Raw genomic sequence first — 25,258 nt, 5'->3', positions numbered from 1 at the left:
TCAGCGGTGTTCGGGAGTTTCAGTGTCCGATTTTAGTTCCATGCGATCGACGCCCAAACACAATTGCCAGCATTCTCGCAAACAAGATAGCCGCCACACAGTTCCCATGCGTTCGTACTGCGGCCACTTAGCTGCACAATTAGAACCCACACTGATTGAAGTGTCAGGAGAGGTTAACAAGAGTCAATAAGCTCAGAGGTGGTCCGCAGTTTGTGGGTTGTTTTGGCTCCCAAACTGTCCAAGGGAATCCCATGAACCAATGTCTTTTAGCAGGGCCCATAGTCCTGGGGCAGGAGACTAGCAAGCAGGCTTTTGCAGGAGCTCGTGGCAAGGCCAAGTTCACCACAGGCACTTTTTATAAAAACGCTTTAATCAGTTCCTGATTGAAGTTTTTGTAAAATCTGAACAATTGACAAATACAATTTAAGTTTTGTTTTTTGTTTTATTTTAATTCAAAAAGTCCTAGAGTGCTCTCTTTTTTGTTAGCTATACATGGAGCCGGATTAAGCACAAGGCATTACATGGTTTATATGTAAATATTAATCACGGTATATTAGTCCATGCTGATATAGTTACAAACTAATGCCATGTGTGTAGAAATCACCATTTGATTAATTTAAAAATTCCTATTTATGTGATGAAGCCTATGTTATGTTCAGCGGGAACAGTTCACAATTGTAATGTCAAAGTGTTAAAAAAAGGAAAAGACCACTCACCACATTTGAGACGCTCTACATCCAACACTCACCATCGCCACATGTCATCTCACTACTATCGCCTTCTGATCACACCGCAAGCTAACCAGACCTTCCCATACTTATGTTAAGCACTGGGAAAGAGACCTTGGCTATCCCTTGACTCAAGAACAATGGACTAACACCTTCACGCTGACGCATAAATCTTCCATTAGCACGAAATACCAGGAATCCGGATACAAAATGATTTCTCACTGGTATAAAACACCAGAGAAACTTTCCTCCATCAACAACTCCTGTGCACCAGAGTGTTGGAGATGCAGCAAAGACCTGGGAACGCTGTTCCATATATGGTGGACATGCCCCCAGATCCAACCCTGCTGGCAAGGGATACACCGGATAGTATCCATGCTTAGAGACGACTCTCTTGAATACTCCCCAGAGAACTACCTGCTCCACCTGACCCCCATGCCGTTGGCTACCTACAAGAAAACCACTGGATCACCAGAGTGGAAGACATCAGGAGCATAGAGGTACTCATCCTGATGGCAGGGGGAAGGAGCCAAACATACCAGAATATCTGGTTTCACTGGATACAATGACTGATGATAAAATAACCAAACCTGGAGATTGACCCACAGCTTCTGCAAAGGCGGAACCGACCTTAACTGAACACACAACACCAGACCAAATTTAGGTCCTCCACACTATGAAGACCAACCAAAGCGGGGGTGGCGGCGGAGTCAGGGGAGTGGGGTTGGAACAAACCCTATATTCTACCCAGCAACCCACCCTCTCTTTTTTTCCCCCTCTATCTCTCTCACTCCCCTCTCCCCCTCCCTTTCCTATATCCCTGTCTCCCACCATGGCTATCTCTTCTACCCGCCCTTTAATCTTCTCGCTCATCCTCGCTTAGCTTCTCCCCCACTCTTGTCAGGGCATACATATACCTACACTAGTAGACCACTCAATCCCCTGATACCACATTATTCGATACCGCAGACAGACAGAATAAGCTGCACAATCTTTCAGACTGGGGGATTTTCTTAACCCATTTCCAAGCTAATACCACTTTTCCTCTCCACTACCCTACCCGATTTTCCACCTGCCAATGAGCAACCAACCTTCTAATCAACAGAGATGTTAGTAACCACCCTACCCTACTGTATCCTGCATGATTACAAAGACTCAAACAATAATTTGTTGTAAATCATATGTCACAAGACTGTGCTATGCATGGGCGTAGGAAACGGGGGGGATGGGGGGGACGTATCCCCCCCAGCAAATCATGCGGGGGGGACAGGTAATGGGGAAATCCCCCCCAGCTCCGCCGGCCCCCCTTTTGCTGCAGCCGCCCGAGCGCTCTGCAGAGAGCCTCAGGCGGCTGCAGCTCTGCCCGGGCTGGTGCGTCCATGAGGGCGCACCACCCGGGCGCAGCCAGAGGAGAGGGGCTGACAGGTGGGAAGCGCTCAGCGCTCCCTCCTGTCACTCCCTCAATGTAGCGTGGCCGAGCCCTGCATAGTCCGCCGGTACAGGGAGCATCTGTCTCCTGTACCCGGCCGGACTAAAAGGAAGTGAACACTGAGTGTGCACTTCCTGTTAGTCCGCCGGATACAGGAAACAAAAGCTCCCTGTACCCGCGGACAGTACACAGCTCGGCCACGCTACAACACAGGTAGGGGAGGGGGGAAGAAAGAAACAGGGAGGGAGGGGGGGGAGATAAAGAAACAGGGAGGGAGGGGGGGGAGATAAAGAAACAGGGAGGGGGGGAGATAAAGAAACAGGGAGGGGGGGGAGATACAGAAACAGGGAGCGGGGGGAGATAAAGAAACAGGGAGGGAGGGGAGAGGATAAAGAAGCAGGGAGGGAGGGGGGAGGATAAAGAAGCAGGGAGGGGGGGGAGAAAGAAACAGGGAGGGAGGGGGGGGTAAAGAAACAGGGAGGGGGATAAAGAAACAGGGAGGGAGGGGGGATAAAGAAACAGGGAGGGAGGGGGGGATAAAGAACAGGGAGGGGGATAAAGAAACAGGGAGGGGGGGAGAGGATAAAGAAGCAGGGAGGGGGGGAAAGAAAGAAACAGGGAGGGAGGGGGGGTAAAGAAACAGGGAGGGGGGGGTAAAGAAACAGGGGGGGATAAAGAAACAGGGAGGGAGGGGGGGGATAAAGAAACAGGGAGGGAGGGGGGATAAAGAAACAGGGAGGGGGGAAAGAAAGAAACAGGGAGGGAGGGGGGAAGAAAGAAACAGGGAGGGAGGGGGGGAAGAAAGAAACAGGGAGGGGGGGAGAAAGAAACAGGGAGGTGGGATAAAGAAACAGGGAAGGAGGGGGAGGATAAAGAAACAGGGAGGGAGGGAGGGAGGAGGGATAAAGAAACAGGGAGGGGGGGATAAAGAAACAGGGTGGGAGGGGGGATAAAGAAACAGGGAGGGAGGGGGGGGATAAAGAAACAGGGAGGGAGGGGGGATAAAGAAACATGGAGGGGGGATAAAGAAACAGGGAGGAGGGGGTAAAGAAACAGGGAGGGGGGATAAAGAAACAGGGAAGGAGGGGGGGGAAGAAAGAAACAGGGAGGGGGATAAAGAAACAGGGAGAGGGGGGGAAAAGCAACAGGGAGGGAGGGGGGATAAAGAAACATGGAGGGGGGGATAAAGAAACAGGGAGGAGGGGGTAAAGAAACAGGGAGGGGGGATAAAGAAACAGGGAGGGAGGGGGGATAAAGAAACAGGGAGGGAGGGGGGAAGAAAGAAACAGGGAGGGGGGATAAAGAAACAGGGAGGGAGGGGGGATAAAGAAACAGGGAGAGGGGGGAAAAGCAACAGGGAAGGGGGTGATAAAGAAACAGGGAGGGAGGGGGGGATAAAGAAACAGGGAGGGAGGGGGGGGAGAAAGAAACAGGGAGGAGGGGGGATAAAGAAACAGGGAGGGGGGGTAAAGAAACGGAGGGAGGAGGGGGTAAAGAAACAGGGAGGGAGGGGGGATAAAGAAACAGGGAGGGAGGGGGGGGAGAAACAGGGAGGGGGTGGGGAAAGAAACAGGGAGGGGGGAAGAAACAGGGAGGGGGGAAAGAAACAGGGAGGGGGGGAGAGAGTGGGAGAAAGAGTGACAAGGGAGGGGGAGAAAGAGTGACGAGGGAGGGAGGGAGGGGGAGAAAGAGAGTGACGAGGGAGAGAGATTGACACACAATCATGCCACCCTTACACACACAGAAACACACAATTCATCCTTACACACACTCGATGCACCCCGTGCACACACACACACAATCACACAATCATGCAATCCTTACACACACAGAAACACACAATGCATTCCTTACACACACTCAATGCACCCCGTACACACACTCAATGCACCCCTTACAGACGCACACACTGCATCCCGTACATACACAGAATCACACCTTGCAGCCCTTACACATACAAACACAGATTCACACAATGCATTCCTTACACACATATCAGGACATCCCCTACACATTCCACCCCCTGTGAACAAACTCATTGGTGGAACGTGAAGGTGGACCCTGGGACCCAGACCTTGAGCTGTGTAAAGGGCCCCCCAAAAATGGAGCTGCTTCCCGTTCTCACAGAACATTGATTTTTGGGACCAGTTACAAACAGCCTCCAGAGAGCCTGTTCTACACCAGACCAGTGGAGCCAGACGGCAGCTAGAGCCCATCACCATCCTCATCTGGTTGTAAGTAGGCAATCTAGTATATTATTCGTGGCACTAATCTCTAATTTACCTCACATTAAAGAAACACTATAGTCCCCAGAACCACTGCAGCTTAATGTAGTGGTTCTGGTGTCTATAGCCTGTCCCTGCAGGCCTTTTAATGTAAACACGGCGGCACTCCAGCACTGGCGTTAGTTAACATGGCAGAAAAATAATTGGAAAGGGTTAGGGGGGCTACTAATAAGGATAGGGGGAGAGGGGTAGGTAGAAAAATAATTGGAAGGGTTTAGGGGGGCTACTAATATGGATGGGAGGAGGGGGGAGGTAGAAAAATTATTGGAAGGGGTTAGGGGAGTACTAATATGAATGGAAGAGGTAGGGTGGGTTCTAATATGCATGGAAGGGGTTAGGGGGTACTAATATGCATGGAAGTGGTTAGGGGGTACTAATATGCATGGAAGGGGTAGGGGGTTAATATGCGTGGAAGGGGTATGTGGGGTTCTTTTGTGCATGGAAGGGGTAGGGGTGGTTCTAATATTCATGGGAAGGGTAGGGGTGGTTCTAATCAGGAGGATCCCGGCGCTGTATCTGGGTAAGTAAAACCCCTTCCCTGTAGTGACCCTTTAATGTTATTATTTAATCATTTATATAGCGACTGCAAATTCCGGAGCGCTGTACAATGGGATAAACAACTCCTAGTTTTAGAATATACCCGGCGAGTAAAAATGCTATCCCCCCCAGATTTTTTTGGGTTCCTACGCCCATGGTGCTATGGTCTTAACCCTACAGTTAGTACTATGAAACGACTCTACAACGATTACTACCAATTTGGTTTATTTTCTTACCATATGATACAAAACGGTAACTCGTTGTACGTAACATGACGCAGGAACGAGCTTATATCTCATACCCACATTATGTACTTTATATTATGTACTTTGTAATATCTCTACAATAGTTACTGCCAACCTTGCTCATTACTTGTTAATGTTTGTCACCATGACTCAATAAACGCCTTCATGAAAAAAAATTACAAAATTAGTTTTATTTTAGTGCACAAGTGTGTCAACACAGTTTTTATTAAATTTGTTTAAATATGTAGAAGCTGGTATCTTTTACGTGAGATATATCAATTTGAGTCAGCCAAAAAACAAACTGATCACTTTGCAAAATTATTGTTCAATGATGATTACTTCCTTAAATCACTGCTTAGCCATGGGTACTGTCTATCTCCTAAATCCCAGCAATGATGTTTTCATTATTTGCTGTTAACCCTGGATGAGGTTGTGCGCACAGCAAAGGCAACAGACCAATTGCATTTTCAAACATTTCTTGGGCTGCAACACATATTGAAAAGGCCTGTGTCAACTTCTGGAGTCTGGTGTGATGGCATTCATTAAAGGCATTCATTAAAGGACCACTAAAGTCATCCAGACCATTTCAAGGTAAAACATGGCTTTTTTTTTTTTACAGATAGGGCAATGTTCATCTTGAATGGTTCAATAAGCCTATAATGTTTGTAATACTGACAGTGGCATTTCTGCTTCACTGACAAGTTAAACTCAATCATGTGACATTGCAGCTCAGAGGAAAGCATCGGCTTCAATGCATTCCCACGAGAAGCATTGGGTACACTTGCAGTATGCCTCCTCAGTGACAATGAGGGAAGCGGACAGACCAGCAGCGCCAAATGAGTTTCAGGAGAAGAAACAAAAAGGAACTGCACTCAATCCACAATTGGGTGCAACCATACTAGGTGCTAGCACCAACCCCAAATAGTTTGAGTAGCAGTTGAAGAATGAAGGTCCAGGCACCTCAATACTCTATAGCAGGGGTGCCCAAAAGGTAGATCCACCGATGTTGTACAACTACAACTTCCTTGATGCCTTTGAAATGCCTTTGTAATGGCAAAGCATAATGGAAGCTGTAGTTTTAAAACATCTGGGGATCTACCTTTTGGGCACCCCTGCTCTATAGGGACATTTATTAGAAAGCCCTTACATTGGATCTTTGTCACAGGTTACAGACCATTTATAGGCAGGGTAACAAGTGGGCACTGAACCTAACTAGGTACAGGGGCACTATAGCATTAGGAATACAGGTTTGTACTCCCTTTAAGTTAAAAGTAAGAATGAACACAGATGATACAAAGTACAAATTAATGATTGATTATTTTGTAAGGTTATTTAAATAAGTACTTAAGCGTTAACATTGGAATTTTATCATTTAAAACTAGCAAAAATTTGCTAGAGTGGATATGGTGTAAGGAGAGCCTTGGCGAGTCCCTCCCCCATGGTAAGTAGTCAAACTGTATTAGGCAACTGCTCCCCGTCTCACCTTCTTGTGATGGAGAGACGGAATCTCGTGCATAGGAGCTTCTGTTAGCTGTCCTGATACACTGATCACTCTCAGCCAATGTGCTAGGCCTTGCACCGCTGAGCGTAGCTCGGATAGAAAACTTCCTGATTTCTGTCGGAAATAGTGAAAACCTTTTCTGGAAGGCCTTGGGAGGAGCAATAAGATCTCCCTCATTGAAGAAACATCTAAAAGGACAAACAGCAGCCTCTTAAACTGATTTAACAAGCATCAATAAAACCTAGACAGAGCGTTTACACCCATCATATTTCATCTTCAAGTAGTTACAAATAGGGATTTAGCTGGAGTGTCAGTGACAGGATTTCCTTTGTTACATGGAATGTAAACTATTGCTTGGCTTTTATGGCTTTAATCTTTAGCGTTTAACTATAAGCCTAATATAATAATGTTTTGCTAAAGAAAAATGAAAACTATGGGAATAAAACTTGCGCTAACACATCCCGTGCAAAAATTAGCTTTATGGCCTATTCTAGGGATAAACAATGTTCTATCATTCTCATATATCCAAAACATTGTGTAAGATGCACAGTCCTAGTGATTCCCATGACTGTACAGATCCTCTATTTGTAATTATTTTACTGTATAATATGCATAAATAAAAAAGAAATACAAATTAGGATTTCTGCTGAAAGGATGTAGTTTGATGTGCTAGTAACACAGATTACATGTTATTATGAGGTCAGCATCTGCTATATGTGTGTTTAACGATGGAAGAGTTTATTAAATAATTTTGTTAGCTAAACAGCAATCTGCAAAATATTGACCATAATATACAGCTTAACGCAAATGCGCTAACTATCTAAACTGCTGTTGGATTCAGTGATGTGAACTATGTTTCTTGTTTTGCTTCCAGGTTGTGAGGATTCTTGCAAAAACCGATGTGGAAAAAAACTAGACAAGTCCTATGGCTGCCAGTGCAATCCACAGTGTGAGCGCTTCGGAGACTGTTGCAAAGACTATCACCTGTGTCTATGTAAGGAACACACTCAAACATGTACAGTATCTATTTGTTCATTCTTCTGTCCATCCACCCACCCCTCTAGCAGTCTCACAACTCAGATAATTGAACTGTGAAACTGCAGGCAAAACCTATACACTAAAACTGCTTCATTAAGCTAATGTTGCATTGATGCCTATAATGTCCCTTTAAATTTATAGCATTAGTACTTATCCAACCCACACATTATGTCTCCCCTTGTTCTATAGGGATAAGAATGAACTGCCAATAAGAAATAACATCTCTTATAGGTTTTGTTGGTCTTCTTGTTGGTTACACCTTGTGCTATATTTTCCTTTTCTGGAATAGTTGAATGCCTGCTGTTATTATTGGCTTTTTGCACAATGTTACAATTAAAAAAATATATACTTAAATAGATACCATTATACTTGATTATAAATTAGTGCTTCAATCTGTATATCCTCTTAATATAAGGCCACATTGTAATCTTTCTGTTCTCCTATGACCATTGCCTAGACTCGGTCTGCACCTCCACCTTAGCTTTGACTTAGGGCTGAAACATTCCTTAAGAATGAGCCCAAAGGAATACTTGATGACTCCTACACTAACAGAGATGTGGGATGTGTTGTGATCTCTCTTCTACCCATGAAGAGCATGTCGCTGAAGCTCTCTAGGATTAATGAAAGCATAGCCGAGTATTTAATGTAATCTAACTACACTACTTAACTAATAGAGGGGTATATATATATATATATATATATATATATATAAAAGGTCTGCTCCACAGTACCCCCTCCCAGCAGACACATTATGTGGAGCTGTATTTTACTGATCTTTATTTTTATAATAGGGGACTGCCTTGAGAAAAATTTAAGAAAGACAACATTTTCCAGCCTCCTCAATGAACTGCAGTGATCTGGGGCTAAAGAGTCCCATATCTACCGTGTTTTCCTGAAAATAAGACATCCCCGAAAATAAGCCCTAAGCTTCGGGGTATGCTCCTAACATAAGCCCTACCCTGAAAATAATCCCAAGCCGTTCACTAATCTATGTTCGGGGAATTTTCCCCAAACATAGATTCACAGAACTCCATTCGCGACTAAGCTTATCTATGTTCGAGGAAGTTTCCCAGAACATAGATACACAAGATTCCATTCACAAGTAAGCTTATCTATGTTCAGGAAAGTTTCCCTGAACATAGATACGCAAGATTCCATTCGCAAGTGAACTAATCTATGTTCGGAGAAGTTTCTCCGAACAGAGATTTGCGGTATTCTATTAGTAAGTAAGCTAATCTATGTTCAGCAAAGTTTCCATGAACAAAGATTTGCAGGATTCCGTGCCCTAGTGAAATGGTCTATGTTTGGGGGAATTTCCCCGTACATAGACCTGTATTCTAGCACACGTTTTTCCCCAAAATAAGACCTAATTGCTTTTTCTAGGGAAAAAGTTTATATAAGACCGGGTCCTATTTTTCGGGGAAACACGGTAAGACTTCAGCCCGCAAAACAACCACCTAGAAATGCTTCTGCTTTTACATGTCAATTATTCTTTCCAATGGTATTCAACCTTTTGAGAAGCTTTAGAAGAATTTAAGAAATACATTTTCCAGCCTCCTCAATGAACTGCAGTGATCTGGGGCTAAAGAGCCCCATATCTCCCATACCATGTTTCCCCGAAAATAAGACATCCTCTGAAAATAAGCCCTAGCTTATTTTCGGGGGTTGCTCCTATTATAAGCCCTACCCTGAAAATTAGCCCTAGCCGTTCGCTAATCTATGTTCGGGGAAGTCCCCGAACATAGATATGCAAGATTCCATTCATGAGTGAGCTTATCTATGTTCGATTTGCTGCATTCTATTAGCGAGTAAGCTAACCTATGTTCGGGAAACTTTCCACAAATTTAGATTTGCAGGATTCCTTGCCCTAGTGAATTGGTCTATGTTCAGGGGGAATTCCCCCAAACATAGACCTGCATTCTTGCACACGGTTTTCCCCGAAATAAGATCTCCCCCGAAAATAAGGAAAAATGTATATAAGACATGGTTTCATTTTTGGGGTCACACGGTAAAACTTCAGCCCTCAAAAAAACACCTAGAAATGCAGATGCTTTTACATGTCTATTCTTTCCCGTGGTATTAAATCTTTTGAGAAACTCTTAAAATCCCAATTCATATGGGAGTATATCAGCTAAAATGGAAATTTCTCCACCCTTGTCTCCTTTCATCTGTTTACTGCATCTTATCCTATAATATTAATTTATTTATTTTTAAAAAACAGTATAATGTTACTAAACTAAGCAATAGATTCTCCCTTCTTTTGGAGATACCATAAATATTTCAAAGGCCAAAAATAACTTTGTAGTTTTTGATGAGTTGTTTTTATTATTGGTATGTATCTTGTATTTGACAGATGCTGATCCATCCTCAAATGAAGTCATCCAGCCAGTTGAGCCAGGTAATAAATAATTTTTTACATTTGTTGTTGGAATTATTGTTTTCCTGGTCTATAGACCATGGGTCTTTTACAAACAGAAGATTTTACAATTGAAGTTTATCAAAATGTTTATATAAAACTAATAAGATGCTTCTCTTGGTATGCTTATCAATGTCTTACTATATGGAATGACACTCTATCCGATACTATATGGACCAACACTATTAGTAGTAATGACCAATCTATAAAGTGTCAAAACTTGATATACATTGTAGTTGCTTAGGGGAACTTATGAAGAGTAGTCTATAATTTGTCTCAATAAACATGAACTTCCCCTCTTCTCTCTTTAAGTAGAAACACAGAAACATAGAATGTGACGTCAGATAAGAACCATTCGGCCCATCTAGTCTGCCCAGTTTTCTAAATACTTTCATTAGTCTCTTATATCTAGGATGGCCTTATGCCTATCCAATGCATGCTTAAACTCCCTCACTGTGTTAACCTCTACCACTTCCGCTCTACAACTTTGGCTGGCTAAGTCACCCAAACAAAGAGAAAGAGCCAATGATGGTATTACCACCTTGTTAACATTCGTGTTTGAGAGGCTTGATTGTCATCACAGCCTGATGTGATAAAATAAAGGAGATGAGGTGTAGAGATGAGATATGTTGAATGTAGAAGGATATTAGCCAATAACCTTTGTGTGTTCCAACTCTTGCATAAAGTCTCAGGACAGCAGATATTGGTACGGGACCATTTTTTTTTTTTTAGAATATCTTTCTTTTTCCTCAAAGTATGAAATATTCTGACGTATCAGTTGTTTGTTATCTTCTCCATTCAGAAAACTCTTGTAAAGGAAAGTGTGGAAAGAAATACAACAAGAAAGATTCTTGTCACTGCAACAAGAAGTGTGTCAAATTCAATAACTGCTGCCCTGACTATGACACATTGTGTGGGGGCGGCGACAAGGATGCTGCTAACAGCGAAGCCACCAGTAGCCATAGTCATAACAAGAACAAAGGTATATCAGGTGTATCAGTAATGTGACTTAAATAATAGAGCAGATTGGATATAAATATACTGCATCCCAGAACATAAGAAAGTCATACCTGAAGAAGTTCTATTTGAAATAAAAAAAGTGTGAATGAGACTGAGCAGCAAGTCCAAGTTCTTATTAAAATGCATTATCTGTATCATCAGTATAATTTTTATTTGTCCTCCGTAAATGTCATTCACTGAGAATGAATAACTGTGTGAAGACGTGGGGTGCAGTGTAGCATGTCATAGCTAGTTAATGCTAAAGGCTCTAAAAACTATTTAAAATGGGCTGCAATTCTTTTCACATTCCAATCCTTGCAATAGTTCCAAACCCGAAGTGAAGTCTTTTAAAGATCTCGTGTGAATACTAACATTGTTAGCTGACGTTTTAAAAGAAATATTTTTATACAGACCGTTCAGCATCCATAACAGTCAAGGTGTGGTATTAGACTTTAATGTCTAACATCATGTAACAAATTGCAAATTGAACAATAGATATACATTTATATACACATACGTATATTTACTGTTTCTATAATTACAAGTTTAGAAGGGGTAAGATGACCTAAGATTTATACTAATCAGAACTTAAACAATTTTTTATTCCATTTGCCTAAATGATCTCCTATTATACATTTTTTTAATATTACTGGTAATTAGCATGTTAATGCCAAAAAAGTCAATACAATGACCCCTGCACATCTGGGATTTCAGATAATGTATTCATTATCAGATAATGCATGAATTACTATAGCAGATAATGTATTATTCATTACTATAGCAAACATATCTGGATTAACAACTACGATGTTAAAGTTCTACCCAATATAAGGTATCCCTTTAGTGGGATGCAGAATGCAGCGAAGAGACTAGTAGACTTGCTAAGCTCATTCACTATTGTGAATTTGATTTCTATACAGTGATAGGGCAGTGCTAATGAGTGCTTACAGACCTGGGGGCATTTTCCCACTAACCCCTCTGAGAAATTAGTGCAGTGCAGAGACGACACTGATTGTGCAGTGATGGGAGGGCTGCTGATAACCTTGGCTGCAGCACTTCCATTCTGCTGAGTTGGGTAACCCACCACATCTCTGTCTGTCCATCGCCACAACACAATCTGGCAGTGCCCCTCCTGAGACCAGACTCTGTTGTGCTGACATATATTGCCCAATGTGTATCTGCAAATAAAAGCTTTATTCTTTCCCAGGAAAAGACATCAGCAATGAGGAGATTAAAGCAATGTCTGAGAAAATATATGAGTTGGATGAAAACAGGGCAGAGGATTCTGACATTATTTTAAACAAACAGAACGCTGCGGAGAAAACTGGAAACAAAGAAGACCTATGTGATGAGCCGTAAGTGTATACATGCTGAGGGAGGTACAAGAATTAGGAGTATAAGTCCTTAATGATTAATTAGCTGTTTGTAGACTGAAAGTCACATGATTCTTCTACTTCACGTATAGCAGTGATGTTTAATGTTGGAATCTTCAGCTCTTTTGGCTAAATGTTCCCATGAAGCAGAACTAACCACAATAGCTGGAATCCCATTACTACCATGCAGCACAGAGCAAAGAGTCATAGAAATGATAGTCGTTTAAATTGTGAAGATCTGAAGGTTCCATCAGAATTTGTAAAGCAGCAGGGTCAATTAGGATTTGAAGGAGTAAAGGTGCAACCTTCCTTGGAGAATTGCAGTTTTCACTGGTCTTTTGACAGTTGCTAAAACTGCTGAATATTGTAATCGGTTCAGGTATAATAATTGTTACACCAGTCTGGGATTGAGGCAGGGTTGCCTATAATGTTGATTGGACAGTGGGCAAGCATTTGCTTGGTCCCCTCCATACCACACCCCAAGCATGCAATCACACCCTCCACCCGAAGACACATTTAAAAAAACAAACAGAAAAAACACACACACATAGATCGTAGACCTAGCCACACTCATTTTTCCTCTAGAGAAAATGCACACACTGATACACATACAGATGCAAAGACATCCAAATACACAGACATTCAAAGACAGACAGACACAGGGGTACATACACAGACACATACAGACACACAGATACACTTACTGACAAACATGCAGACACCCACTAACACACATACAGATAAACAGACAAACACACCCTGATATACATGCAGATACACACGATAACACACATACAGATACATACATGGACAGGCATGCAGTTACACAGACACACACTAACACATACAGACATTCCGATAAAAAGACACTAATATAGATGCAAACACTGACACACACAGATACAAAGGGGCACACACTGACACGCATAAAGATACACATACAGACACACAGATACGCTGACAGACAGATACTCATACAGACACACAGATACACACACAGGTACACAGACACACATGCATATGCATATACAAACAGATACACACACAGAAAAACACATACAGACACACAGATACACATACAGACACAGATGCAGACAGATACACACACAGACACACAGATAAACATACAGACACACATGCAGATACACACACAGATACACACACAGACAGATACATGCACAAACAGACACACATGGAAAATATACATTTTTAGTCACCCTCCTGTTTCCTACCTTTTGGGTGCAGGAGAGTGACTTCCCTGGGGTCCAGTGGCTGGCTGAGGCTGTTAGGAGTCATGCTCTCTCCCAGTCCGCGTTACCCCTCTCTGCATCTCTACTGCGCGGCTCTGTGTTAGCTGGGAGCAAGTGACTAACAGTCACCTCCTCCCAGTGCTGACCTCATCGCAGGGTGTCTTGTCACCCTGTTAAAGCGCTGCAGGGCAGACCAGGCACCAACAGACTCATTACCATTGGGTGGCCCTAAGAGCATGGACCACATGATGGGCCCACTCTGCGTGTGGCCCACGGTGGTATTCCCTTGCTGGCCACACGCATTACGATGCCCGGTGCCTCATGAAGAAACAAACGATGCAGGCTTATGGGTGCAACTGCTTTGGGCCCCCCAGGAATAACTGGGCCTGGGGCAGCTGCTGCTTTTGCCCCACTTTAAAGATGGGCCTGGAGTGAGGGATTTATCCTGTTGCCCATGTTCTTGCTCATATAGAGACTAGGAGTCCAGTTTAGCAGTAAGCATGTGATCTTTGGCAGTATTGAATCGACTCTTCATTTTTCTTATTCCTGTACCTCTTTCTCCTCTGCTTATTAACCAGCCTTTTAATCATACTAAAATATAGAAAGGAAGAATAAAGTATTACAAAATCAAAATCATATAATACTGTCACAGATACCTGCTGCATTTTTCCACAGGAGTCAAGAGAATCTTGTAATACATATTGCCATTTTGGCTATGATTTAAAGCCGTACATAGACAGAACATAAAATTCGATATTCCTCAGGGATCCCAGCCACAATTAATGAATTAATTTCCTAATTGTGCATACATACTGATGTCAAATAATTTGATGTGTCTGTGAATTTGTAGAATAATATAAAACACTTGTTACAAAGGCATGTTTTCTTCTGCAGATTGTACAAGTATGTGAATGAGGAAATACTCAGTCGTCCAACCTATAAAGCATTCATTGAATTGACAAACAATTATGTAAGAAAGACTGGTACAGATGAGGAATATACCCCGGAAGAGATAAAAGAGCAGGAGCACTTCCTAAAGGAGATCATGAAGACCAAGTTAATGAAAGAACTTTATTCGTTCTTCCATAAAAAAGGCAAGTTCACCACTGGTCTGGATTTTAGACATTGGTGAAAATTATGTGTATTTCATAAGTGATGAAATTAAAATAAAGCAACTATAAATTACAAATTAATTACTGGATATTGTGAAAAATATAATCTCAACCTTGTTTCAAATAGACCTCATGCTGTGGAAACCAAGTTTTAATGCCCACATAATTGAAATTCCAAATTAGGATTATTGTTATCATTAAGACACCACGAAGTATATCTAATAAAATCACCATACTTTATGTATGCAATATAGCTATGAATACAACAACTTACGTCTTACGCTAGGATGAAGTACTGCTGAACCACATTATATTGTTTATAATTAAAATTCATGCTTTTTTATTTTGTTTCTAGAAATGTACAAAACAGAGAAGGAGTTTGTCGATGACTTGCAAAAGATGTGGTTTGGACTTTACTCTCGATCTTCAGGAGAGGCAGACTCCAGTGGGTTCGAACATGTGTTCTTAGGTATGTAAATTTACTTAGAAAGTACGTTTAAAAAACATACTGAGATTGTTAAGCGAAAAGAGAAATTACATCTAGTAGTCACAGCACTCTCAAAAATATGGTCAAAACAGCTTATGCACGGTAATAAATAAATAAATCCAACAATGCATCATGTTGAAGATTCCATGAGACCCGAGGTCTTGTTCCAAATAAGGATTCTCCCCTTCGTCTCTTACACATTAATCAAAGCATGATGGGGGTACGTTGTGCAAGTAACATATATTGCTAACTTGTGCCAAGATGGGGCCAGCACATTGCCAGAAACTAGCACATTGCCTTAAGCTAGGTTCCCCCAGGAACACACAATAATACATTGCTGATCCATCTCCTTCTCCAGATTAGTCCTCCTTTTCAAATCACAATTTATTTGAAAGTTTATATTAATTAATAATTGCAGTAATGAGAAGCAGGGAGAAGTGGAACAGGATGAATATGTTGAGAAGAATTATTAAAACCAGTTCAAATGTTTTACATTTTCCCTTCCAGGTGAAGTAAAGAAAAACAAAGTATCTGGGTTCCACAGCTGGATACGTTTCTACCTCCTAGAGAAGGAAGGTTTGATGGATTATTACAGTCACAACTACGATGGACCTGTGAGTTACTATTAGTTTTTAAAATGAGTAATAAATAGATATTATGGTATATTTAGGTGCTGAGGATGAAATCAGTACCTATCTGGTGGGTAATAGTGATATTATGTGGCTTACCATAAAGTGCTTTGAAGTTCCACAGGTAGTGAGATATATTTGGAAAGAGGTTGTTATTATTACACGTGAAAATTAGTTTGTCATATTACATTTGATTCAAACATGATCTCTTTGGTGCTGGACGTAGTGAGTAATTCTGACAAAACAGTGCTTATTACATCAACTGTGTGTCATTGGGAGATGAGTGTCATGTCTATTCCGTCTATTTCATTGGGCCTTTCCACAGGATGATTTTGAAAATCTCTAATTCATTGTATTGAGAATGCTGCAGACGTTCTCATACAAATGTAACCATGCTTAATGAAAGGAGTTAAAGGGACACTATAGTCACCATAACAACTACAGCTTATTGTAATTCTTTTGGTGAGTAGGATCATTCCCTTCAGGGTTTTTGCAGCAAACACTGTCTTTTCAGAGAAAATTCAGTGTTTACATTACAGCCTAGGGATACCTCCACTGGCCACTCCTCAGATAGCTACTAGAGGTTATTCCTGGGGCAGTGCTGCACACTGTGCAGTACTGCCATTTATTGTCTCCACCCTTTTCATGCAGACACTGAACGTTCCTAATAGAGTTGCATTGATCCAATGCATGTCTATGAGGAGATGGTGATTGGCAAGGGCTGTGTTTTATTTGTACTGGCTCTGCACCTGATCTACCCCATTGAAAGTCTTAGCCAATCCTATGTGAAAGCACTGTGTGCTCAGAGAATCACTTCTGATGATGTCAGCCAAACAGTCATTTCAGGGGCAGAGCCAGCAGCTGCAGACTTGAATCTAAGTACAATTCTACTATATGTAGGGAGCAGAGGGCTAGATGTGGTTTTAACACAATAGGGTCAGGAATACATGTTTATGTTTCTGACCCTACAGGGTTCATGTAACTTAACTGAATGTAATAACATGTACTATAGACTTAGATAAGGTTTCAATTACTTATTACAGAAATGTTGTGTTGAAGTGGAAAATTAGCATTGCTAAGCAGACACCATGTGTGGATTATTGAATGTTCAAGAGTCTTTCATTGCAGATAGCTTTTTATAACGGTTATAAAGTGCACACAAGCAATCCTATGGAGTAGTAATACAACTAGCCTATGTTTAAATGACCACTCTAGTGCCAGGAAAACATACTCGTTTTCCTGGCACTAGAGTGCCCTGAGGGTGCCCCCACCCTCAGGGTCCCCCTCCCGCCCGGCTCTGGAAAGGGGAAAAGGGGTAAAACTTACCTTTTTCCAGCGCCGGGCGGGAAAATCTCTGCCTCCGATCCTCCTCCGTTCCGCCCCGTCGGCTGAATGCGCGCGTGCGGCAAGAGCTGCGCGCGCATTCAGCCGGTCGCAAATCGGTGATTTTCACAGTGAGAATCACGCAAGCGCCTCTAGCGCCTGTCAATGAGACAGCCACTAGAGGATTTGGGGGAAGGCTTAACCCATTAATAAACATAGCAGTTTCTCTGAAACTGCTATGTTTATTAAAAAAATGGGTTAACCCTAGCTGGACCTGGCACCCAGACCACTTCATTAAGCTGAAGTGATCTGGGTGCCTAGAGTGGACCTTTAAAGAACAATCCTGTTTCCTGTACAGCAGAAAGCTGGGAGCCAATCTGCAAATCACAGACTCTGGTTGGCTGTAAAAAAATAAAAAATAAAAATATTTAAAAATGTTAATATTTTTTTTACAAAAATATGAAATAATTTGAAGATATCCAAAAATATCAAATAATTTTAAAAGCCTGTCAATTTAATATTGTTGGATACGCTTTTCAAATTAATTCATATTTTTGGATAAACTATTACAATTATTTAATATTATGAGAAAATATAAAAATTGTGTATTATTTAGATATCTTTCATGTATTGATTTTTTTTTAATATATATATGATACTTATATATTTTGATATTTAAAGATGTTGGAAAAAATAATTTAAAAATGGTATCTAAAAATATTAAATCAGGGCCTTAGTAAGTGGATAATTTCTTTAAACTAGTTCTTGACAGTAAAGTTTAAGGTGATAGTGCCTATTTAAAAAACATGCCTGTAAAACATGACAAACAATGAAGCAAAAGAGAAAGTGAAGAGAGAGTTGACATAATAAAGTTTTACTGTAAATATTTAAATCTTTACTGTGTAAAATGTTCACTTACAAATTGCAGTTCCATAACTGAAAAGGTCATGATGTCTGGAGACCGTCCAATATCTTTAGCTCCCAATAACGATATAGACACCTTTTATGGGCTAAGGGCATTGGCCACAACTTGTATTGAACCTTTTACCCAGCAATGAATTTTATAACTTTAACGTTTAACCTAAAGCAGCTGTTGTTGAAAGACCGCAGGTGGTTACCAACCGAACATTCCAATGAGTTCAAGTCTTGTTTAGTTGCTCACCGGACTCACCTCTCCAGTTTACCACGCTCTTGCCACGCTCACCCAAAGCTTTGGCAACAACGAGAAAAACAAACAACAAAAAAGGGAGCTTCAGTTGCAAATCAGGAGTCACTGGTGCAGTGGACAGAAAGAGAGTGATTCCCCTGCTAGGGCCTTGGCCTCACTAATATTTTGTCCTTTCACTATTTGTAAATATTACCCTATGAGCTCCAAAAGTCAATTTCCTAACTGGTCAAGGGATTTTCTTTCCTTGTATGTATTATATAGTGTACATGATCAATATATTATAAATAATGCCCTAGGCAATGGTATATAACAGGAATCCCATATCATGGGCTAGCAAACTACTGAACGATAGCATTTGCTAGATTTTTTTTTTTAATATAATTTTTTATTGTTTTGACATAAGGTAATATGCAGGCATGTCATCGCAAGATGTTGAGAATCGCAGGTCTAATATGTGTCTCAAACAGTATAGGTATCAGTTATAAAAGCATGGATTAGACTGGCAGGTCTATAAACATGGTAATAATAAGGAGACTTGCAGGTTCCAAATCATACTTTAAATGACTTTAATAACCGGGATTATCAGGTGGAACTAGGGATCCGATGCAGTTGAGGTACCGAGGTACATTGTCATCTAGTTAATAGATGGGGATAGGGGTATTGCTAGATATGTTATATTATTATTATATTATTCAACACAATAGCTGCAGTTACAGCATAGCAATTGCTGCTTTTTATAAATCAGTGAAATTAAAGAATTGGGGGAATGTTAACTCAATAGTAAATTGTGCTAATCTGAAAGTCACATTTTCAAAAAGCATGGGAACATGGAAGCATTTTTTTCAGGTTAGCTCCATGTACAGCCTTTTGGCACTGCATTAAATATGTTTTTTTGACAATATTATAAATCCATTGTTAATGAATTTGTAAATATTCCATTCTGTCTTGTTTGTTTTTTAGTTGCAATCATTGCTCATCTCATATACATGCGTATATAAAATAATCTATATACACAATTTTTTTTTAACCTTTTCGATCTCCGTATCATAGACCAGATATCGAGTAGAAATTTCCAGTCCTGCAATTAATAGTAGTTGGCAACTGTTTGTTCCATTCATTAAGTAACCGTGCTTTATGTAGTTTGACTACACTGACATCCATCTTTTGTCTGCCTTGCTTTGACCTATAACTGTAGTCTTATTGTTTATTCACAGATCCATTATGTAATATTTGCACAGTCGTATTTACACGCCATGGAGAGTTAATATCCAATTTCTCCCATTCCCATGAGGGTAAATGTCAGAATCTCTGTCTATCCTGAGGTCTCTATATCCCAGAGGGCTGCAGCAGAGCAAACAGGACAATTCGATTTTGTCCCGAATGGCTAGGGGACAATTTAATTAGAATCTGGCCTCATCCTGCATTGTTTCACTTTACACGTGGTGATATAGGAGGACAAATTAGGTTAAATTTACTATGTTCATTGTAACACTCAAATGTCCAAGGACAGCTGCAGGGGGCTGACAATTTACTTGCCAGTGGCTACAGATTGAGCCACCTGTGTTCTGGGATTAACCCTTTAAGTGCCAGGTCTGAGAGGTGCCTAAAACATTGCATTGTGATTTTCGATTTTAGCAGTAATAACCTACAACCTCAAACACATTTTTTTCGATTTCCCATAATAAAATGCATTAAAATTTTTATAACCGTATGTTTTAGTTGTACTTATGTTTTAGTAATGTCATTGTAGCCCTTATTGTTTTGTTAAATATATTACTTGTTAATTGTAATATTGAATCCTTTTTCTTGTTTTGGCAGTGGACCAGTTACCCTGATGTGCTGGGCAAGCAGTTTTATTGGGATGGCTTTTTTAAAGAAGTTGGCAGTCAGTTTATTGGCTCAAGTCCTGAGTTTGATTTTGGCCTCTATAGTCTTTGCTTCATCTCTCGACCAGGCAAACTGTAAGTCCTATTCACACACAATGTACTCACAGCAGGGACCTGCTTAAAGGTGTTTTATTATATGCTATAGTTTTTAAATAGGAGTGATTTAGGAAGTCTTCATAAGCCAAACTAGCCCTTCTCTGTGAATTTCTCTGGTGTATGTGCTATGTACAAAGACCAATTAAATATATAAGAAATCTACAAGTGTTCTATAAATGCCCAGTTCAGCCTTTATTTAATTGTAGTGTGTGAAACTGCTTATGCACACATTAGGATCATTTAACTTATAAAAGTGGGAAAATAGTGAGCATGCAAATACGTACAAGTATTCTACCATAGAAAAGAATGGGAATCATGGACTGGCTGAGGGTCCATTTTTTTCATTTTAGCTGACATCACAGGCAGAAGAGAAAAGGTCTGTTTATTTTTTTGCTGAAAAAGTGCAAAAAAAAATAGCTGAATTGCCTTTTTTGTTATATTTCTTAAAACTTACTTCAAACACCACAATCACTTCAACTTTTTTGAAGTGGTCATGGTGCCTCGAGTCTATATGTGAAGCTTTTCACTGTGAAACGCTGTACATAAAGAGATTAACCTCTAAGCTGCAAGAGGGGTAACTCCAAAAAAATTCCACGCTGACTAATGTCAATTTTTCTAAATTGTCATTTGGCTCCAGCATGCACAGCATGCTGGCGCCAAACAGCCAATGATAGGATGACCATCCCCTCTCTGCCACCCTTGTTGTCCCTTGTTGTCCCCTCAGTCCATCCCTAGTGACCTCCCTCCAGCTACGGTGAGGGAGAGTGATGTCAACCAAAGGGGTTTGGACTGAGGTGAGAACTTGGAATCAGCGATGGAATAGTGGTAGTTTTAGCATTTGTTTTATTTATTTATCATTTTTAACATAGAAACATAGAATGTGACGGCAGATAAGCACCATTCGGCCCATCTAGTCTGCTCAATTTTCTAATTACTTTCATTAGTCCCTGGACTTATCTTATAGCTAGGATAGCCTTATGACTATCTCACGCATGCTGAAACTACCTCACTGTATTAACCTCTACCACTTCAGCTGGAAGGCTATTCCATGCATCCACTACCCTCTCAGTAAAGTAATACTTCCTGATATTATTTTTAAACCTTTCTCCCCTTTAATTTAAGACCATGTCCTGTTGTTGTGGTAGTTTTTCTTTTTTTAAATATAGTCTTCAAAAGTTAGTTTTTATAAAAACACTTTTTTTTGGTTCAAGCAACACTAAAGTGAGAATTGTCAGTAATTAAAAGTGAATATCAATTTTAAGGCCAAATTAGTCAAACTGGAAACATAGCTGACTCCATTTTTATTCAGTTTAACTATAATTGCCTTAAATTGGAAATTCACTTTGAATTCCTCACGATTCTCACTTTGGTGAGAGTGTATAAATAAACACAGAATGGCCAAATTAGAGGAAAGTGTAAACTAAAGTCTAAATAGGTTTAAGTTAAATTAACATTATAATCTCCATTGTACTTTGTTTACAGTGTGAGTTGTCAGTGAATTATACATCATAGGCCAAAATAAATATTCAAAATTACTTTATTTTTCAAATTATGCTACTTTTGCCTACATATTGCTCTAGACCAGGCCTCCCTAAACTCCGACCCTCCAAATGTTGCTGAACTACAACTCCCATGATTCTATGAATGAAATAGATAGGCTGAGAATCATGGGAGTTGTAGTTCAGCAACGCAACATATGGAGGGCTGGAGTTTGGAGAAGTCTGCTCTAGAGTGTAAGCTTATTTGAGCAGGGTCCTCTTCAACCTATTGTTCATGCTAGTTTTTGTAATTGTCCCATTTATTGTTAAATCTCCCCCTTTGATATTATTGTAAAGCGCTACGGAATATGCTGGCGCTATATAAATACTACTACTACTACTACTAATAATAATAATACAAATTATATTTTTTTTTCTTCATTTTGTATTCCTGGCAACCCCAATGAATAACCTTGCAAGTATGATGCAAAGGCAATAATTGTGTAATACAAAATCATCTTTTATATCTGTATTATCTGTCTAGTAACAAAATAGTTAATGTTTAGAAATTTTTCGCAAAATGAAGATATTGCGGTCGCAGGTATTGTAACCAAAATGTTCCCTTTCCCTAGTGAATTTCCAGTAATTCCCATTTTAGGAAATAATCTTCATTATCATTATTCCCCTTGCTGTTTTCATCATTCTTGTGATAATCTGTGACCATTTTGATTTCTGTTGGTTGACAGATGTAAAATACGTTTGGGAGGACACGAACTTGGCATACAAACCTACGAATGGACCAAAACAACATACCCAAATGGGAAAAAGTACATTGCCACAGCTTATCCTGTGGTTTAGACTAATATGTGACACATTTGTGGAACAATGCTGTGTGTGTGAACTGAGCCTGTGTTACCAATAGCAATCTATGATATTATACTGAAAACTACCGGAGTGTAAAAACCTGCTGCAAAAACATGGCGGACATGAAGCCCTGCATGCTGCGTTAAATACCATTAATCTAAATTGTATATACCAGCTACAATATGTGGGACATTGTGGTTGATTTTGGACATCTATATGTAAAACAGTTATTTTCTTACAAATTGTATCACTAGTTAAAATAAATCATATGTTGCAATGTATCACTTTTTTAAATGGTTACAGTTGGATTTATTTTCCAAACACAATTATTTTCAACTGAAAAATTGCAAGGTTTAGGCTGAAATTGCTGATTTGGGAAAATCCTCATCCCCAGCTAAAATCAGAGCATAAATAGAAGAATTATGACCGTGCTTGCTGTGTATTGAGTTCTGAGTACACTTTGATGGGGTTAGTACTTAAAAGGTCCACACAACTATAGGCACGTCCAGTTAGTTTCTCCTTGTATCACTCCTCCTGCCGTGTACATGTAAATACAACAAAGTGAGAGGGGAGGAACAGAGAAAAAAGGCTCACAGAGATGATAACGTTTAAAACAAGTAAAATGTAGTAATATAAATATTATTTTATTGGAATAACTCTCCCCGATGCAGTGCCAGATCTGCTCGGGGTCCTGTCCGTTTTCTGGTGCTATGAGGTCCAGTATCGTATCATCAATGGTGGATTTACAATCCAGAGATGCACTCAGAACTAAATACACAGGAAACAAGGTCATAATTATTTTTCTTAAGCTTGCTTATATATAGGGTTGAGGTTTTTGCCTACTAAGTAACTGCTGCCTCTAGTGGTCTACTGAGTACAATTATCCATTGGACCAGAGAGGTGATTGTGCTATTGAATCCATTCACTGCATTCGTTCATCGTATCTGAGTGCTGTTTTTTTCTCTCTCTTTTCTGCTCTCAACTTATGTATTCAAATCACAGGTTGGCTAATTTCGAGTATTTTTTCAAATATTATATTATTCATTACAGTTTGGAGTTTAGTGTATATGCCCCTCTATTTTTTACATCTAGAGAATTTTCACGAGCGGCAATATAACAAACTTTGAAGGTGCCTCCAAACCAAAAAAATAAAATAAAATACACATTTTGTTGCTAGAGGGAAACATAAGTAATGCTAACAATTTTGATGTAATTTATGACATACACAATGTAATACTGTGCTGTTAAATAATTGCATTTAGTGTAGTGATCCATTTTAAAGAAAACATGATATTTACATTATTTTTAAAGGAACACTAAAGGATCAGGAACACAGACATGTATTCCTGACCATATAGTGTTAAAACCACGACTTGCACTTAGGTGGCTTTCCCTTAGCCCTCTTTACAGTTGTTATACCCGGAGTAAATAAATACAGCTACCATTTGTTAGGAAGCCACCTCCTTTGTGTTTGCCTAAACATAGATTTATGGGAGTTGAAATCAGCTAAGCTTATAGCAGGAGGTATGTCATTTAAATTTCCCTGCATTATGCATATAAACTGCACCATGTAACGTGGATGTACATTGATCAAAACACTAAGCCCTCAATGAACCTGATTTTCTACCCTATCCTTACCTTTTGTGTCACATTACCCTACTCCCTCTAGCATGCAAGCTCATTGAGCAGGGCCCTCAATCCCTTTGTTCCTGTGTGTCCAACTCGTCTGTCTGTTAGTCCACCCATTGTACAGCGCTACGGAACTTGTTGGCGCTTTATAAATAATAATAATTAACCACAACATTATCACCACTGACAGGGGATGTGAATAACATTGATTGTATTGCTACAATGGCTTCTGTCAAGTGGAGGGATATATTGGGCAGCAAGTGAACAGTCAGTTCTTTAATTTCATGTGTTGGAAGCATGAAAAATATTCAAGCGAAAAGATCTGAGTGGCTTTGACAAGGGCCAAATAGTGATAGCTACACAACTGGATCAGAGCATCTCTAAAAGGGTAAATATTGTGGGGTGTTCACAGTATGAAGTGGTTAGTAACCTACCAAAAGTGGCGCAAGGGAGGAAAACGGGTGAATCGGCGTCAGGGTCATGGGTGCCCTAGGCTCACTAATGCACATGGGGAGTGAAGGCTAGTCCGTCTGGTCTGATCAAAAAGAAGAGCCACTGTAGTTCAAATAGCTGAAAAACGTAATACTGGCCATGATACAAAGGTATCAGAACACACAGTGCATTGCAGTTTGCCACGTGTTGGGTCTGATGAATCACGTTTTCTTTAAGATCAGGTGGATGGCCGCATGCATATGCATCATTTACCTGAGGAAGAGATGACAGTAGGTTACACTATAGGAAGAAGGCAGGCCAGCGGAGGCAGTGTAAAGCTCTGAGCATCTAGA

The 25,258-nt window shown here is 40.4% G+C and overlaps 1 protein-coding gene across 1 annotated transcript in view; it reads left to right on the top strand.

Annotated features, from left to right (window-relative positions):
* Window positions 1-23,855, top strand: part of ENDOU (endonuclease, poly(U) specific) — a 32,073-nt gene extending 8,218 nt beyond the window's left edge. Inside the window, exons 2-10 of the mRNA XM_063436876.1 lie at window positions 7,600-7,719; window positions 10,117-10,161; window positions 10,982-11,161; window positions 12,386-12,533; window positions 14,696-14,895; window positions 15,269-15,382; window positions 15,908-16,014; window positions 20,339-20,481; window positions 22,727-23,855. Coding sequence (XP_063292946.1) covers window positions 7,600-7,719; window positions 10,117-10,161; window positions 10,982-11,161; window positions 12,386-12,533; window positions 14,696-14,895; window positions 15,269-15,382; window positions 15,908-16,014; window positions 20,339-20,481; window positions 22,727-22,838 — 1,169 coding nt within the window. The 3' untranslated portion in view covers window positions 22,839-23,855. The remainder of the gene's footprint in view (window positions 1-7,599; window positions 7,720-10,116; window positions 10,162-10,981; window positions 11,162-12,385; window positions 12,534-14,695; window positions 14,896-15,268; window positions 15,383-15,907; window positions 16,015-20,338; window positions 20,482-22,726) is intronic.
* Window positions 23,856-25,258: the final 1,403 nt, after the last annotated feature.

This window comes from Pelobates fuscus, chromosome 1 (genome assembly GCF_036172605.1).
Source record: "Pelobates fuscus isolate aPelFus1 chromosome 1, aPelFus1.pri, whole genome shotgun sequence".
Lineage (NCBI taxonomy): Eukaryota > Metazoa > Chordata > Amphibia > Anura > Pelobatidae > Pelobates > Pelobates fuscus.
The sequence above is the reverse complement of the archived record's forward strand: the minus strand, read 5'-3'. Positions and strand labels throughout refer to the sequence as shown.